This window comes from Nerophis ophidion, linkage group LG08, assembly GCF_033978795.1.
Source record: "Nerophis ophidion isolate RoL-2023_Sa linkage group LG08, RoL_Noph_v1.0, whole genome shotgun sequence".
NCBI classification, from domain to species: Eukaryota; Metazoa; Chordata; class Actinopteri; order Syngnathiformes; family Syngnathidae; genus Nerophis; species Nerophis ophidion.
Genome location: NC_084618.1, coordinates 1,468,122 through 1,487,383, shown reverse-complemented (window position 1 = coordinate 1,487,383; position 19,262 = coordinate 1,468,122). Strand labels below are relative to the sequence as shown.

The following is a 19,262-nucleotide window of genomic DNA, read 5'->3' as shown; positions in this document are numbered from 1 at the left end:
CACACACACACACACAAGTATTTGTTACTCCTTCTTGAGAGCCTTTCTAGATATATGAAGATGTGTATTTACAACATTAATAATATATACATACTATGCAGATATAAAAAAGCTTGTTTTGAAAAATAAGTTGGAATTTCACAAGAAAAACGTATAATTTGGCAGTATTATAAAAAGTCTTAATTTTACTCAACGCAAGTCAAAATGTTACAAGAAAAACGGAACATTTATGCGATAATATGATAAAAGTCGCAATTTTACAAGAAAAGCTTTGAATTTTGGCAATTTTATTAAAAGAGTCGTAATTTTACTTGACAAAAGTCACAATTTTATAAGAAAACTGTAAAATGTTGGCAACATGTTAATAACAATAATAATCTGAATTTCACTCCGCCAAACTATGACAAAAATGTCACTATTTTATAAGAAAGACAAAAAAAAAATTGGCAATATTGTGATACAAGTCAGAATTTTACATGACAAATGTCAGCATTTTGCATTAAAAAGTAATAATCTTACAAGGAAAAAGTCATAATTTTACAAGAAAATATTGCAATATTACAGAAACAAAAATGATATGAAAATTTGTTCCAAATTTTATAAGAAAAAAGTCGACACATTATGGAAAAAAACTGCTTTTAGTTAATTTATTTTTTGTTGGTAATTGTTTTTCAATCTTCATGATTTACTTCAAGTTATTACAGTATGTCTCTATATACATGTCTATTTTTATTTTTTAACGAATTTTGACCAAAGGGGGCACATTTCAATTTCTTACACCCACTTGTTATTTCATATGTTGACGAGCGGGGGAGCACTTTTAAAAGCGACACACAGTCAATTTGAAAAATCCCTCCTTTTTGGGACCACCCTCAATTTGATAGATGTCACCACCAGGGGTGCCAATGAGACATTCTCTATTAGATGCAATGCTTTTCCGTATTGGGACCATGATTTATGTCCCCACCTCCTCATATGGAAGCTACTTTTCCTTCTTGGTGTCTGAAGAAGGGTAGAAATACCAGAACACACACACGGTCAAACTTCTATTTCTATCTTCCGCACATCAATCAATGATCAGCAAGCAGAAACAGCTGCGTTGATGGAAGTAAGTCCCACACACGGAATGTACGACGGCCTCGAGAGAAGAATAAGTCATAAAAGTATCTAAATCAGCAGGTGTCCATAGTGCGGCCCCCAGATCCCTTTTAAACACTTTCTAAAGCACACGCGTCAAACTCAAGGCCCGGGGGCCAGATGTGGCCCGCCACTTCATTTTATTTGGCCCTGGAATGCCTGTAAATAATATGTAGCAATAAAGTACTGTAACTTTTCTTACTAAATGTATTCTTTCTTTTTATTTTGGGAGGGAAAAAATACATGTACTGCATGTAATCGCAACTTATGTTAACTTAAATATTGTCTAATCATGCAAAAATATATGATCAAATACTCAAGCCATTTTTTTAAATAGAAATAAATACTAATAATAATGACTTTATTATTATTATTGCAAGTTATCCATCAAATTGTGCAATGTAAAAGTAGCAAAAGATTTGATGGGAAATGATGAAATTTACGGTGGTTTTTACAGCATTTTTCTCTAAATGAAAAAAAAAACAGTACTTTTATTTTTACAGTAATAAACTGTGGTGCCTTTTTGACATTTACAGTAATACACCGAAAAATATACAGTTGTTTATTTGCGGGAAAACCCCCCCAAAAAACAACAACTGTCAGCTCAGGTGCCAAAATTTTACTGTAAAATTGCATTTTTTTAATATTAGTAAAAAAAACTCATGTAAGTTTTACAGTAAAATTCGGCATTTTTTTTTTTTTACCATGAAAATAGCATTACTGGTTTTCCATTTACAGTAATAAACATTACATTTTGAGGTGAAATTATTGCAACTTTCCCTTTTTTTTGTACAATTTAGTTAAAAAAACTCCTGATAAAATGCATCAAAAATAGTGTAGTAGTATTATTCACTGTTAGATGCGGCCCTCTGGGGCCAAACATAGCTGCCATGTGGTCCCCAGTGAAAACAAAGATGACACCTCCGTTCCAAAAAATACTATCTAAAAAAACTCCACAAAAAAGTGGAATAAAAGCGCTAACAGGTGTTTTGTAACAATAAGATGTTGAAATGTTGGCTTTAATAACACAATAAATGAAACGACTTTAATGTTTTCAATAATTATTGTCCTATTCAATTACTTTACATCAAATATTACACTTTGAAACATGTTTTGGGGAAAATGTTGCATATTTTGCCATATAAAAGCCAAGGTTCTCTTTGAAAAAGAGCACAAACCAAAACAAAAATTTAAGTTAATAAGAAGTAATTAAAAAAAAAAAATGTATGACTTATTCTAAACACTTTTATGAGTCGGGCCCTTTTGGATCCTGAAGACATTTTGTGTATTTTTTAAAATAAAAAAAACCTGTCATTGTTAAAAAAATAATAATGAATCGAAATAATTTTGTTATGAATTATTGACCTATTTAAGTCTTAATACCTCTCATCAAATATTGTACTTTGAAATTTGTGACGGGCAGAGGAAATTTTGCATGTTTTGTGATTTTGCCATAAAAAAACAGGGTTTTTCAACAACAACAAAATCTAACTTTATATGGAAGGATAACATTGAGTGTAAAAATAAAATATCAACATATAACTACACAGGATTTTTGACATTTACCGAGCTTGAAGGGAGCCCCAAGCGTGCAAGAAAAAAATATCAGTATATTTTTTTGGTTTTAAAATGTAAAAATGTCAAAATGGCCGCTGCATGTTTCGACTTTTCGGTGTGCGGCCATTGGTGGAAAAAGTTAGGACACCCCTGATCTGAATAAGGACATAAAAAAGTAAAATAATAAAATAAAAATACATTAATAGAATAAAAAAATGGATGTAGTGTAATTATACATGTTTAAATGGATACATTAAATACATACTTTGTTGATAAACAATATATACATACATATATATATATTTTTATTATTACTATTGTTATTGTTGTGTATATATATACACATATATACATACATATATGTATATTTTATTATTAGTATTGTTATTATGTATGTATATATATATATATATATATATATATATATATATATATATATACATATTACAATGTTGTTATGAATTATTTAAGTCTCTATACTTCTCATTAAATATTCCACCGTGAAATTTGTGAAATATTGCATATTTTGTGATTTTGTCATAAAAAAAACAACGTGTTTTCACTGACAAAAAGAGAAAAAACATAACAAAAAAAAAATCCAACTTTATATGGAAGGATAGCATAAAACGGAAAAATAAAATATTCACATATAATTACAGGATCGTAAAAATAAAAAAAAATCCATATATTGTTTTGGTTTTAAAATGTAAAAATGTCAAAATGGCCCCTGCATGTTTTGACTCTTCAGTGTGTGGCCCTTGGTGGCAAAAGTTTCGACACCCCTGAGCAGAATATGAATACTACTAAAAGTGATAGCAGCAAAATAGAATGAAAAAGGGATGTAGTGTAAGAATAAATGGAGTGCTGCATGTGTTCAGACGGCGTGGTGCGCCTGGTAGGTGGAGACAGTCCCTGGGAAGGCCGAGTGGAGGTCCTCCACAGCGGGGACTGGGGGACGGTGTGTGATGACCACTGGACCCAGCAGCATGCCCAGGTGGTGTGTGGACAGCTGGGCTACAGGTATGCAGGAGATGCAGGACCGTAGACCCAGGCGCACTAAGAAAAGGACTTGACCTCCGCCCCCAGGGGTCACGCAGAGGTGGTGTCAGGCGGGACGTTTGGCGAAGGTGCGGGTCTGATCCTGCTGGACGACGTCCACTGCGACGGCTCAGAGACCTCGTTGCTGGACTGCCGCCACGGCATCTGGGGTCGCACCGACTGCTCCCATGGCGAGGACGTGGGCGTGCGCTGCAGAGGACGCAGCAGCACCGACACCAACGAGGTTCCCGCCATCGCTCTTTCTACAGGTGAGGAGGCCATCCTCCGTGACATACACCTTTTAATCATACACCTTTTGTATATTTGACATCAAAAACTGAATTTTTACAATTTATACCATTTGAAAAATAAAATAACAAATTTACAATTATTAACACACATAGGACAATTAATAAATACCATTATGTCATAATCAAATATCAGCAGAACAAAAATGGCAATTATAAAACATTTCAAACATTAAATAAATATTTTTTGATGAACTAACTAAAATATGTAAAAAAAAAAAATACTACATATAAAAGATGTATGTAATAATATATATATATATTTACATTAATAAACAGTATGTATGATATAAAATATACATTATTGTAAATATATGTAATTGTTGATAAATTACTATTTATATATTACTTTATATATTTATTACTTTATATATATATATAAATATATATATATATATATATTTATATATATATACACAGATATATTTTTTAATACATAAAAAAGTATATAATTTAAAAAATAAAATAACAGATTTACCATTATTAACACACATACTTAAATTAATAAATACCATTCTGTCATAATCAAATAAAAACAAAACAAAAATGGCATTTACAAATTTCTAACATTAAACAAATCATTTTTGATTAAAAAAGATAAATATGTGAAATACGTAAGAGTTTTTTTTTTAAATATATGTGTATACATATAATATAGGTTTATAGAAGTTGTAGGTAATAATTTATATATATATATATATATATATATATATATATATATATATATATACATATATATATATATGTGTGTGTGTGTGTGTGAATTATTTATATATATATATATATATATGTATATATATATATATATATATATATATATATATATATATATATATATATTAGAAGTATATCTCTGACATTGTTGAATGAATACCAAAAATTTAAATATTCAACACATTAAATAAAAATTTAGTTGAAAAAATCCGACATATACTAAAATATATAAATATACTACTGTAAATATAAATATATATATATACACATATATATACACATAACGTACATATTTAATTACAGTTTTCTTAATAAATACATTATTTAACCTTCAAAATATTTTCTAATTGCCATTTTTGTTTTATTTTTATTTAATATATATATATATATATATATATATATATATATATATATATATATATATATATACATATATATATATACATATATAAACAGACAAAATATTTTGAATACTGTGTATAGTAGGTAAATAAATGATGCAAAACTGAAAATATTTAAAATTGATTTAAAAAACAATTACAAAATGACTGAAAAAAACTAGAAATATTGGATACAACTTAACAGAGCATGAATATCTTAGTAAAAATAATAATGTTTGTGTTGTGTGTCAGGTGACTGTGGATGTCTTGTAACTACTCACCTGGTGTTTATCATGATGTGTCAGGTGACTGTGGATGTCTTGTAACTACTCACCTGGTGTTTATCATGATGTGTCAGGTGACTGTGGATGTCTTGTAACTACTCACCTGGTGTTTATCATGATGTGTCAGGTGACTGTGGATGTCTTGTAACTACTCACCTGGTGTTTATCATGATGTGTCAGGTGACTGTGGATGTCTTGTAACTACTCACCTGGTGTTTATCATGATGTGTCAGGTGACTGTGGATGTCTTGTAACTACTCACCTGGTGTTTATCATGATGTGTCAGGTGACTGTGGATGTCTTGTAACTACTCACCTGGTGTTTATCATGATGTGTCAGGTGACTGTGGATGTCTTGTAACTACTCACCTGGTGTTTATCATGATGTGTCAGGTGACTGTGGATGTCTTGTAACTACTCACCTGGTGTTTATCATGATGTGTCAGGTGACTGTGGATGTCTTGTAACTACTCACCTGGTGTTTATCATGATGTGTCAGGTGACTGTGGATGTCTTGTAACTACTCACCTGGTGTTTATCATGATGTGTCAGGTGACTGTGGATGTCTTGTAACTACTCACCTGGTGTTTATCATGATGTGTCAGGTGACTGTGGATGTCTTGTAACTACTCACCTGGTGTTCATCATGATGTGTCAGGTCCACTGGTGCGTCTGGCGGGGGGCAGCAGCAGGAAGGAGGGGCGTGTGGAGGTCTATCTCCATGGCGACTGGGGCGTCATTTGTGACTCGGGCTGGAACGACCTCAACGCAGCCGTGGTGTGCAGGCAGCTGGGACACAGGTGACTGTGGGCACAGCAGGCCCAGGTAGAACTTAGGACAAGCCTTCACGTGCTCTCGTCCTCACAGTGCCGGGGCGGTGGCCGCCGGGGGCTTTGGGCAAGGCAAAGGCCCGGTGCACCTGGACCAGGTGAGGTGCACGGGCAAGGAGGAGTTCTTGGGCGAGTGTCCTTCCCTGGGCCAAAGCATCATGGGCTGCAGACGCAGGCAGGCGGCGGGGGTCAGGTGTGACGTTGCGGCGGCGGTTCAAGTCCCGCGCCAGGAGCTGAGCTGTGGCCTGAGGAAGCTGCAGGGGGAAGGGGGGAGGAGTACGCTCAGGTAGGACATTGCACTAGGTACACCTGCACAATCAAAGTTTCTATTTACTTACATGTCCCTTGCCAAGTTTCACTGCAATCAGGTGCTTTTGCTAGCCATCCACACACTGATGACATTTATTAGACAGACAAGAAGCAAGGAATTAAACAGAGACAGAATTCAATTGAAGTCATGGAGGAGAAACATCTGGGCTGTACTCTTTGTTCAGTCTTCCACCGCGCTCCGACAGAAGATTGTACACCTCCTGTTTTATTACGTGGCAACAGCTGTTTCTAAAGGCACGGGGGTTGTAAACAGCCGCTGCCTTTGGTCACAAAACAGTTCAAAAGAAAAGGTGCCCGGAGGGTGGGCCAGGTCCTGCTTCCTCTCCGCTTTGCGGATCCCGGGTCAAGACAAAATCTTCCTGTGGATTATATTGGGTCAAAGAAACCGACACCTTCATGTCGCTTCCCATCCTACACAGTGGAGTTTTACAAGCCCTTTGCTTGGTAAGATCAAAGATGTCAAGAAGGGGGGGGGGGGGGGTTGTTCTCCCAGGAAGGCAGACGGACTACTTGGACATGACTTGAAGCTAAAAACATGATTTCATCTAGACAATAACCCCTTTTTCAAAGTTGAACATTTCCCACATTTTTCAACCCATTCAAACCATTGCACCTTCAACACATTCCACCATTTAGGAAATTCACACTCCTCTCCTTCCAACTTCCCCAGAAATTCCAGGAATTCCCAGAATTTCGGGTTTTCCAGAGCCCTATTTCCACCATTTTGTTCTGGCGACTACTCCTTCCACATTATTCAACCAACTTCAACCGTTACACAGTCCCAAAAAAAAATCCTCTTAATAAAGATAAAAAATTAAGGGAAAAAAATCCCGGTTTTCGCGAAATTCCAGGAATTCCATAATACCATTTCTTCATTCAAAATGTTACAACTTCAACATTTCTCAACCGATTTGGAAGACTTCAACACCAACCATTTCAACTCATTCAGACCATTCAAATTCATTTTTTTTCTAACATTTTCAAAAAAAATCCTGCTTTTCCCGAAATTCCCACATTTTTGAGAAATTCCCATTGAAATGATTTGGCCATTCTTCAAACTTCTACAACTCCAACATTATTCATCCCATTCAAACTATTCCACCTTTAACAAATTCAACAATTCTGGAAAGTCAAACTACCCTTTTCCCAAGTTCCAAAAAATTCCACATTTTCCCAAAATTCCTTTATACCATTTATTACTATAACATTTCTTGCCAAATTTAAACAATTCCAATGCCAACAAATTCAATTCATTCAGAACATTCATGCTCCTAATAATTTTTAAAAATCCTGTTTTTCCCCAAATTCCCAAATTTCCAGGAAGTTGGCATTGAAATGAATGGAACATGTTTTCAAAGTTGCACATTTCTCACATTTTTCAACCAATTCAAATCATTCCACCTTCAACACATTTCACCGTTCAGAAAATTCTAACATCTCTCTTTCCAACTTCAAAAAAAATTCCAGGATTTTCCATAATTCCCGGTTTTCCAGAGTCCTATTTTCACCCTTTTTTCTGATGACTACTTTTTCCAAATGTTTCAACGCACTTCAACTGTTCCACCGTCAACACATTCCTCTTCATCAGGACAACAAACAAAGTTGTTTTTTGAACTGGAAAAAATTCCGCTTTTCCCAGAATTCCAGGGCCTCTGTAATACAATTTCTCAATTCAACATGTTACAACTTCAACATTTCTCCACTGATTTGAAACATTTCAACACCAACCATTTCAACTCATTTACACCATTCAAGTTGACTACCATTTTTTTTTAAATTCCCGCTTTTCCCAAAATTCCCACTACTTCAACATTTCTTGCCTCATTTAAATCATTCCAACACCAACCAATTCAGCTCATTCCTGCTCTCAATATATTTTTAAATCCGCTTTTCCCAAATTTCCCATTGAAATGAATGGGACATTTTTCGCAAAGTTGCACAATTCCCACATTTTTCAAACCATTCCAACATCAACACATTCCTCTCATCCTGGACATTCAAACCAACACTTTCCCAAGTTCCAAACCAAGTTCCGGTTTCCGGGAAATTCCAACTCTTCAACATTCCAACTCTTCCGACATTCACACCACATTCTGTCAGCATTTCAGTTCAACTTCAGAATTGGAGCATTCCCAGGTGAAGGACTATAAACATGATGCTGACCCCTCACAGGACGGCGTGGCCCTGGCAGGTGTCCATGTGGCTCCAGTCTCAGAGTGCAGATGGCGGGGGTCCTCTCTGCAGCGCCACCCTGATAAGCGCCTGCTGGGCGCTGACGTCCGCCACCTGCTTCAGCAGGTAAAACACACCTGAGTGCAGAAGTAAGACCCTATTACTGTAAGCAGGAGACAGCGTTTCATCACATAATCCTTCCCCCCGTAGGTTCGGGAGCGACCCGTCCAGGTACGTGCTGCGCCTGGGGGCCTCGGAGCAGACCATCAGTCCCGAGCAGGTGGTGGTCCACAGGAAATTCAAAGGTCAGAGCGGCGGCCACGACCTGGCTCTGCTGAAGCTGCCCAGCGCTAAGGGCCACTGTTTGGCCTTCGATCCCGACGTCAACGCCGCCTGCCTCCCCGCGGCCGACTCGGCACCCGCCGGCGCGCCCTCGTCCTGCGTCGTCATGGTTACCACCGGCTGGAGCGGAGCAGGTGTGTTTTGTTCCTCCTCGAGCCGTGGTGCTCCCACTTCTATTGGGAATATTAAATTGGTCAATAATTAACAACGGCCGCCCGGATCTGAACCCAAGTGGTGTTTTGTTATTGGACTTTAGTGCTTGTTACGAACACCATGTTCAAACATAAGGGTGTCCATGTGTGCACTTGGCACCAGGACACCCAAGGCCGCAGTTCCATGATCGACTTTGTAGTTGTGTCATCGGATTTGCGGCCTTATGTTTTGGACACTCGGGTGAAGAGAGGGGCGGAGCTTTCTACCGATCACCACCTGGTGGTGAGTTGGCTGCGATGGTGGGGGAGGATGCCGGACAGACCTGGGAGGCCCAAACGCACTGGAGGGTTTGCTGGGAACCCCTAACAGAGTCTCCTGTCAGAGAAAGTTTAAATTCCCGCCTCTGGAAGAACTTCGAGGGACACGCTGGACATTGAGTCCGAGTGGACCGTGTTCCGTACGTCTATTGTCGAGGTGGCCGATTGGAGCTGTGGCCGCAAGGTGGTTGGTGCCTGGCGTGGCGGTAATACTAGAACCCGCTGGTAGGGGATGCCGTTAAGCTCAAGAAAGAGTCCCATCGGGTTCTTTTGGCTCACAGGACTCCGGAGGCAGTGGACAGGTACCGACGGGCCAAGCGGTGTGCGGCTTCAGCGGTCGCGGAGGCAAAAACTCAGACATGGGAGGAGTTTGGGGAAGCCTTGGAAAACGACTTCCGGATGGCTTCGAAGCGATTCTGGACCACCGTCCGCATCCTCCGCCTCAAGAAGGGGAAGCAGTGCAATGTCAACGCTGTGTTTGGTGGGGATGGTGTTCTGCGGATGTTGTGGATCGGTGGAGGGAATACTTCGAAGACCTCCACAATCCTACCAACATGTCTACCTATGAGGAAGCAGTGCCTGGGGAATCTGTGGTGGACTGTCTTATATCTGGGGCTGAGGTAGTTCAAGGCCCCAGGGGTGGACGAGATCCGCCCAGAGTTCCTCAAGGATCTGGATGCTGTGGGGCTGTCTCGGTTGCCAAGACTCAGGACAAGACAGGATTGGCAGACCAGGGTGGTGGTTCCTCTCTTTAAGAAGGGGAACCGGATGGTGTGTTCCAACTATCATGGGTTTACTCTCCTCAGCCTACCCGGTAAGGTTTATTCAGGTGTACTGGAGAGAAGACTACGCCAGATAGTCCAACCTCGGATTCAGGAGGAACAGTGTGGTTTTGGTCCTGGTGGTGGAACTGTGGACCAGCTCTATACTCTGGGCAGGGTTCTTGAGGGTGCATGGGAGTTTGCCCAACCAGTCTACATGTGCTTTGTGGACTTGGAGAAGGCATTGGACCGTGTCCCTCGGGAAGTCCTGTGGGGAGTGCTCAGAGAGTATGGGGTATCGGACTGTCTTATTGTGGCGGTCCACTCCCTGTATGATCAGTGCCAGAGCTTGGTCCACATTGCTGGCAGTAAGTCGGACACGTTTCCAGTGAGGGTTGGACTCCGCCAAGGCTGTCCTTTGTCACCCATTCTGTTCATAACTTTTATGGACAGAATTTCAAACTTTAACCTTCATGCTCTTCCATTCTATTTTTTTTAAATGTTTTTTATGAAATACTATTTTTTAAATGTGTCACAGGCCATGACACAATTAGCTGCAGGCCCCAAATGGGCCCCCTGGCCAAATTATGGACACCCCTGTTCTAAAGCAATGGTTCTCCGACATTTACTTGCAATAAGCAGCTTGTGGCGTATTAAAAAAAGCCAATTGTTGGTGAACATGTTTATATATGCAAGGTTATTTTACAAAACCAGTGAAGTTGACACGTTGTGTGAATCATACACATTCTGGCTTTTACACTTTGCACCTAGAACAATCCGGAATGTTCTTTTCCCCTTTGTTCCGAAGACACCACGTCCACAGTTTCCTAAAACAATTTGGAAATGTGGACTCGTCAGACCACAGAACACTTTCCCGCTTTGCATCAGTCCATCTAAGATGAGCTCCGGGTCCCAGCGAAGCCGGCGGCGTTTCTGGGTGTTGTTGATAAATAACTTTCGCTTTGCGTAGTAGAGTTCTAACTTGCACTTACAGATGTAGCGACCAACTGTAGTTACTGACAGTGGTTTTCTGAAGTGTTCCTCAGCCCATATTGTGATATCCTTTACACAATGATATCGCTTTTTGATGCAGTACAGCCTCAGGGATCCAAGGCCGCAATTTAATCGCTTACGTGCAGTGATTTCTCCAGATTTTCTGAACCTTTTGATGATATTACGGACCGTAGATGGTGAAAGCGTTAAATTCCTTGCAATAGCTGGTTGAGAAATGTTGTTCTTAAACAAAATGGTCAGGCGTTTTTAGACAAAGTGAGGACCCTCGCCCCGTCCTTGTTTGTGAATGACTGAACATTCCATGGAAGCTGCTTTTACACCCAATCAGGGCACCCACCTGTTCCCAATTAGCCTGTTCACCTGTGGGATGTTCCAAATAAGTGTTTGATGAGCATTCCTCGACTTTTTTGAAACATCAAATTACAAAAAGAGCTAATATTTCCCAAAAATAACATTAACCAGTTCCAACCTTAAATATCTTGTCCTTGCAGTCTATTTCACTGAATATAGGTTGAAAAGGATTTAGCAAATCGTCGTATTTTGTTTTTATTTTTTTTTGTCATGAAAAAGGAAGTTTTTTTGGGGTTGCTGCACTAATTGTAAGTGTATCTTGTGTTTTTATGTTGATTTCATAAAAAAATGAATACATTAATAAAAATAAAATTAAAATAAATAACAAAAAAATGATTTTGCGGCCCCGGTACCAATCGAGCTGCGGCCCGGTGGTTGGGGACCACTGATTTACACAACTTCACTGGTTTTGGGGTTTGTGTTTAAGCTCCATTGGGTACCACTCGATGATGATGATGATGATGATGATGATGTTTGCGTCCTAGACTCGGTGCTGGCGTCCTGGGTGCCCCTCATGTCGCCATGGCAATGCAAGAAGCGCCACGGCGACAGCTTCTCCAGCCACGCCGTCCTCTGCGCCGGCAGCCCCCCGGACACCAGCCTCCTCCACGGCGACGGTTGCCGGGGCAACTCCGGAGGCGGGCTGCTGTGTCAGGGGGAGTTGGGTCGATGGGTCCTGGAGGGGGTGGTCGCCGGCGACTACGACTGCGCCGAGCCCTCCTCGCCGGCGCTCTACACACGAGTCGGACGCTTGCGGGGCTGGATCGACGAGGTCGTTGACGGCCAGAGCGGCCGACGAGGGGTCACGTCCAGTTCGGAAACCAACGACATCGTCATCGGCCTCAGACGGCAACACCAACACCACGCGGCTTGACCGCCCGGGTCATGTGACCGCCTCGGAGGGGGGGGGGGGGGGTAATTCAAATCTGAACTCACCTCCGCCGATTGGCCAGCTGGCTGTGTGTGGGCGGAGCTTGCTGTGTTGCCCCTGACGACGGCCCCAAAAATGGCGCAGCATGTGCTTTTACTTTGAAAAGAAAACAGTGGCTAGTGTGTGCAGCTACACAACATGCAAGCACACCTTTTGTCCCCACAAAACAAAGAAGAAAGAAGGGCTTTTTTTTTGCTTTTTCTTCATCATTTCAAGCCATGACTAAGCTACTTTCAACATGGAACCTTCCAACGTTTCCGCATTAATACTTCCTGTCTTTCTCACCACTGATTTTACCAATCATCATTCACCAATAACACAAGAGCTGTATGCACTAAATAACCCTCAGTCAGGTATTTATCTGACCAGAACTCTCAGTCAGGTATTTATCTGACAATAACACTCAGTCAGGTATTTATCTGACAATAACTCTCAGTCAGGTATTTATCTGACCATAACTCTCAGTCAGGTATTTAACTGACAATAACACTCAGTCAGGTATTTATCTGACCACAACACTCAGTCAGGTATTTATCTGACCACAGGACTCAGTCAGGTATTTATCTGACCATAACTCTCAGTCAGGTATTTATCTGACCATAACTCTCAGTCAGGTATTTATCTGACCATAACTCTCAGTCAGGTATTTATCCGACCATAGGACTCAGTCAGGTATTTATCTGACCATAACTCTCAGTCAGGTATTTATCTGACCATAACTCTCAGTCAGGTATTTATCTGACCATAACTCTCAGTCAGGTATTTATCCGACCATAGGACTCAGTCAGGTATTTATCTGACCATAACTCTCAGTCAGGTATTTATCTGACCATAACTCTCAGTCAGGTATTTATCCGACCACAACACTCAGTCAGGTATTTATCTGACCATAACTCTCAGTCAGGTATTTATCTGACCATAACTCTCAGTCAGGTATTTATCCGACCATAGGACTCAGTCAGGTATTTATCTGACCATAACTCTCAGTCAGGTATTTATCTGACCATAACTCTCAGTCAGGTATTTATCCGACCATAGGACTCAGTCAGGTATTTATCTGACCATAACTCTCAGTCAGGTATTTATCTGACCATAACTCTCAGTCAGGTATTTATCTGACCATAACTCTCAGTCAGGTATTTATCCGACCATAGGACTCAGTCAGGTATTTATCTGACCATAACTCTCAGTCAGGTATTTATCTGACCATAACTCTCAGTCAGGTATTTATCTGACCATAACTCTCAGCCAGGTATTTATCTGACCACAGGACTCAGTCAGGTATTTATCTGACCATAACTCTCAGTCAGGTATTTATCTGACCATAACACTCAGTCAGGTATTTATCTGACCATAACTCTCAGTCAGGTATTTATCTGACCATAACTCTCAGTCAGGTATTTATCTGACCATAACTCTCAGTCAGGTATTTATCTGACCATAACTCTCAGTCAGGTATTTATCTGACCATAACACTCAGTCAGGTATTTATCTGACCATAACACTCAGTCAGGTATTTATCTGACCATAGGACTCAGTCAGGTATTTATCTGACAATAACACTCAGTCAGGTATTTATCCGACCATAACTCTCAGTCAGGTATTTATCTGACCATAACTCTCAGTCAGGTATTTATCTGACCATAACTCTCAGTCAGGTATTTATCTGACCATAACTCTCAGTCAGGTATTTATCTGACCATAACTCTCAGTCAGGTATTTATCTGACCATAACTCTCAGTCAGGTATTTATCTGACCATAACACTCAGTCAGGTATTTATCTGACCATAACTCTCAGTCAGGTATTTATCTGACCATAACTCTCAGTCAGGTATTTATCTGACCATAACTCTCAGTCAGGTATTTATCTGACCATAACTCTCAGTCAGGTATTTATCTGACCATAACACTCAGTCAGGTATTTATCTGACCATAACTCTCAGTCAGGTATTTATCTGACCATAACTCTCAGTCAGGTATTTATCTGACCATAACTCTCAGTCAGGTATTTATCTGACCATAACACTCAGTCAGGTATTTATCTGACCATAACACTCAGTCAGGTATTTATCTGACCATAGGACTCAGTCAGGTATTTATCTGACAATAACACTCAGTCAGGTATTTATCCGACCATAACTCTCAGTCAGGTATTTATCTGACCATAACTCTCAGTCAGGTATTTATCTGACCATAACTCTCAGTCAGGTATTTATCTGACCATAACTCTCAGTCAGGTATTTATCTGACCATAACTCTCAGTCAGGTATTTATCTGACCATAACTCTCAGTCAGGTATTTATCTGACCATAACACTCAGTCAGGTATTTATCTGACCATAACTCTCAGTCAGGTATTTATCTGACCATAACTCTCAGTCAGGTATTTATCTGACCATAACTCTCAGTCAGGTATTTATCTGACCATAACTCTCAGTCAGGTATTTATCTGACCATAACACTCAGTCAGGTATTTATCTGACCATAACTCTCAGTCAGGTATTTATCTGACCATAACTCTCAGTCAGGTATTTATCTGACCATAACTCTCAGTCAGGTATTTATCTGACCATAACACTCAGTCAGGTATTTATCTGACCATAACACTCAGTCAGGTATTTATCTGACCATAGGACTCAGTCAGGTATTTATCTGACAATAACACTCAGTCAGGTATTTATCCGACCATAACTCTCAGTCAGGTATTTATCTGACCATAACTCTCAGTCAGGTATTTATCTGACCATAACACTCAGTCAGGTATTTATCTGACCATAACTCTCAGTCAGGTATTTATCTGACCATAACTCTCAGTCAGGTATTTATCTGACCATAACTCTCAGTCAGGTATTTATCTGACCATAACACTCAGTCAGGTATTTATCTGACCATAACTCTCAGTCAGGTATTTATCTGACCATAACTCTCAGTCAGGTATTTATCTGACCATAACTCTCAGTCAGGTATTTATCTGACCATAACTCTCAGTCAGGTATTTATCTGACCATAACACTCAGTCAGGTATTTATCTGACCATAACTCTCAGTCAGGTATTTATCTGACCATAACACTCAGTCAGGTATTTATCTGACCATAACTCTCAGTCAGGTATTTATCTGACCATAACACTCAGTCAGGTATTTATCTGACCAGAACTCTCAGTCAGGTATTTATCTGACCATAACTCTCAGTCAGGTATTCATCTGACCATAACTCTCAGTCAGGTATTTATCTGACCACAGGACTCAGTCAGGTATTTATCTGACCATAACACTCAGTCAGGTATTTATCTGACCATAACTCTCAGTCAGGTATTTATCTGACCATAACTCTCAGTCAGGTATTTATCTGACCATAACTCTCAGTCAGGTATTTATCTGACCACAGGACTCAGTCAGGTATTTATCTGACCATAACTCTCAGTCAGGTATTTATCTGACCATAGGACTCAATCAGGTATTTATCTGACAATAACACTCAGTCAGGTATTTATCCGACCATAACTCTCAGTCAGGTATTTATCTGACCATAACTCTCAGTCAGGTATTTATCTGACCATAACTCTCAGTCAGGTATTTATCTGACCATAACTCTCAGTCAGGTATTTATCTGACCATAACTCTCAGTCAGGTATTTATCTGACCATAACTCTCAGTCAGGTATCATCAGACTGAACACTGCTAGAGTTAAGTCCATCATTATGTCCCAAATGACCTCATTTACTACATTTTCTATTTGGAAATGTCGCTCCAAAGTACAAACGCCTGTTTCCGCCACTGAAAAAAAAAATACCCCAAAAATATCTCAGATTTATGAGAGAGAATATCATAAAAATGAGATCAGAAAGTTGAAAATAATCGAGATTAAAAAGTGGAAATGTTGTGTTACATCTTGTTTGTGTCTCACTTTTTATTTCCTAATCCTGACTTTTCATGTCATCATTTCCACGTTATGTCATTCATTTGACATTTTATCCTAGAATTCTGAATTTTTATATAATAATTTTATTTTCATTTCATAATTATAGCTTTTAAACTCATAATTTCGACTTTCTTCTGTCATTGTTTCGACGTTTTATCTCAGAATTCTGAATTTTCATCTAATACTGACTTTATTTCATAATTATGACATTTTTATTTCATAATTATGACTTTATATCTGAGAATTCATAAATTGTTTCTAATAATTATGACTTTAATTCATAATTATGAATTTATTTCATAATTGAGGCTTTTTATCTGATTATGACTTTATTTAAATTTGAAGGGCTTTATTCCATAATTACAACTTTTAATTTTGTATTATAACTTTATCTCATGTGTTGGTCATTTTATTTTATAATTTAACCTTTAATGTCATCATTTTGACTTTATCTCATTAATTAGACTCTGATCTCAGAAGTCTGATTTTTTATCAAATATTTATGACTTTTTATTTCATAATAATCACATTCATATCATATTATCGGAATTATTTCAAAATTCAGGCTTTCTATGTCATCATCCTGACTTTTTATCTCATGATTGTTTTTGTTTTTATTTTCGGGGGCTTTTTATTCCATAATTTGAAATGTTTATAACTTTATCTCATTATTCGACTTTTTATTTTATAATTAAAACATTTGATGTCAGCATTTTGTCCTTCGTTCATTAATTCGACTTTTTATCTAATAATTATGACTTTTTATTTCATAATCATGATTTTCTTTCATAATTATGACTTTTGATGTCATTTCGACTATTTCATTCATTAAAATTTTTATCTCCGAATTTAAATTTTCTAACTAATAATTAGGACTTTTGATGTCATCATTTCGACTTTATCGCATTAATTTGACTTTTATCTCAGAATTCTGATTTTTGTATTTAATAATTGTGACTTTTTAATTCATAATTATGACTATTTCATAATTCAGGCTTTTTATTTCATCATCCTCATGATTATGGCTTTTTTTTGGTGGTTATAATTAGAACTTTATCTCATATTATAGACTTTTTATTTCATGATCAGGACTTTTAATCTCATTATTTCGACTTTCTATCTCAATCTTTCAATGTTTTATCTAGGAATTCCGCTTTTTAAATCTAGTAATTATGACTTATTATTTCATGATTATGACAATTTCATAATTCAGGCTTTTCATCTCATGATTATGGCTTTTTTATTTGATTTTGGGGGGCTTTTTATGTCATAATTATAACTTTATCTCATATTTTCGTCTTTTTATTTTATAATTAGGACTTTCTATCTTTTATCTCAGAATTCTGATTTTTTTCCCATCAAATAATTATGACTCTTTTTATCATAACTATGATCTCATTTCGACTTTATCTCATTAATGCAACTTTTTATCTCATTAATTGGATGTTTTATCCCAGAATTCAGTTTATTTAATCTCCCACGATTATGGCTTTATTTACATGTTTTGGTCTTTTTATTCCATAATTACAATTCATGTTGTAATTATAACTTTATCTCATATTTTCACATTTTTATTTCATAACTTTCGATCTCATAATTTTGACTTCTCAGAATTCTGAATTTCTAACTAATAATTACAACTTTTTATTTCATAATTCAGGCTATGGCTTTTGTAAAATTTTGGTGGGGCTTTTTATTCCGTAATTAGACATTTTTATGTTATAATTATAACTTTATCTCTTATGTTCGACTTTTTATCTCATAATTAGGACTTTATTTCATAATTTCGACTCTTCACATAATTATGACTGATCTCATCATTTTAAATTTTCACGTCATAACTTCGACTTTTTATTTCATCATTTCGATCTTTTACCTCATTTACTTGTAGAACTCACAATTTCGATTTTTTAATCTCTCAATTTTGACTTTATATCATCAATTCGACTTTTAAAAAATCTCATAATTTAAACTATGATAATGACTTACCATTGGGGTATTTTTTTATCGACATAGACGATAAGATTAAAAAATATATATCTTTTGGAAGAAAAAAGGGACACCGTGCTCACCTGCACTAGAAAAAAGGGACACCATGCTCGCCTGCACTAGAAAAAAGGGACACCATGCTCGCCTGCACTGGAACAATCCTTCATGCATTACTAAAATACGTGCAGTAAAACCCTGACACGGCCATTAAATGTACAGAATGTGACGTCAGAAGCCATTCAAAGTGATTTTAGAGTAGAAATGTAGTGCTGTAATGTTTACTTTCCGCCACAAGATGGCGTCCTTCATTCCTTCCTAGTTGATGAGTCCGTGAGGCGGGAAAAGTTGTCTGACATTTTTGTTTTGTTGTGATGTTTGTTGTTGTTGTTGATGTCGTTCTTGCTTGAGCTCGTCCACACGAAGTCATTAAAAGAGAATCCAAGCTTCCAGCAGCACATCTTTGCCTTCTTCCCTCAAACATGGCCGACGTGACGTCACTGCTTAGTCAGCTTGTTGCTGCTCTCGCTTTCACTTTCACTTTCACTTTGGAATCCAGCAGTTAGTTGACTTTCACTTTGAATAAAGCAGCTCCCAAAGGCGGTTATTTAGTTGTTTAAATGTTTCACTTATTTAGTTAGTTAAATGTGTCACTTATTTAGTTGTTTAAATGTTTCACTTATTTAGTTGTTTAAATGTGTGACTTGCATCACTCTTGCTGGCCGTCTTCAGTCTGC

General features: G+C 38.1%; 1 protein-coding gene across 3 annotated transcripts in view; it reads left to right on the top strand.

The window, feature by feature from the left end:
- The window catches only part of si:ch73-127m5.1 (neurotrypsin), a 60,943-nt gene extending 41,968 nt beyond the window's left edge, over positions 1–18,975 (top strand). The window contains exons 8-16 of one of the 3 annotated variants that reach the window (XR_009807715.1): positions 3,573–3,714; positions 3,781–4,001; positions 6,076–6,217; positions 6,285–6,533; positions 8,750–8,875; positions 8,960–9,225; positions 12,173–13,116; positions 14,132–14,160; positions 14,625–18,975. Coding sequence is in view for 1 of the 3 variants with exons in the window: in XM_061907441.1 (XP_061763425.1) it covers positions 3,573–3,714; positions 3,781–4,001; positions 6,076–6,217; positions 6,285–6,533; positions 8,750–8,875; positions 8,960–9,225; positions 12,173–12,561 (1,535 nt within the window). In the remaining 2 variants the exon portion in view is untranslated. Of the gene's footprint in view, positions 1–3,572; positions 3,715–3,780; positions 4,002–6,075; positions 6,218–6,284; positions 6,534–8,749; positions 8,876–8,959; positions 9,226–12,172 lie in introns of all 3 variants that reach the window. The other 2 variants (XR_009807714.1, XM_061907441.1) reach the window with 2 other exon arrangements.
- Positions 18,976–19,262: the final 287 nt, after the last annotated feature.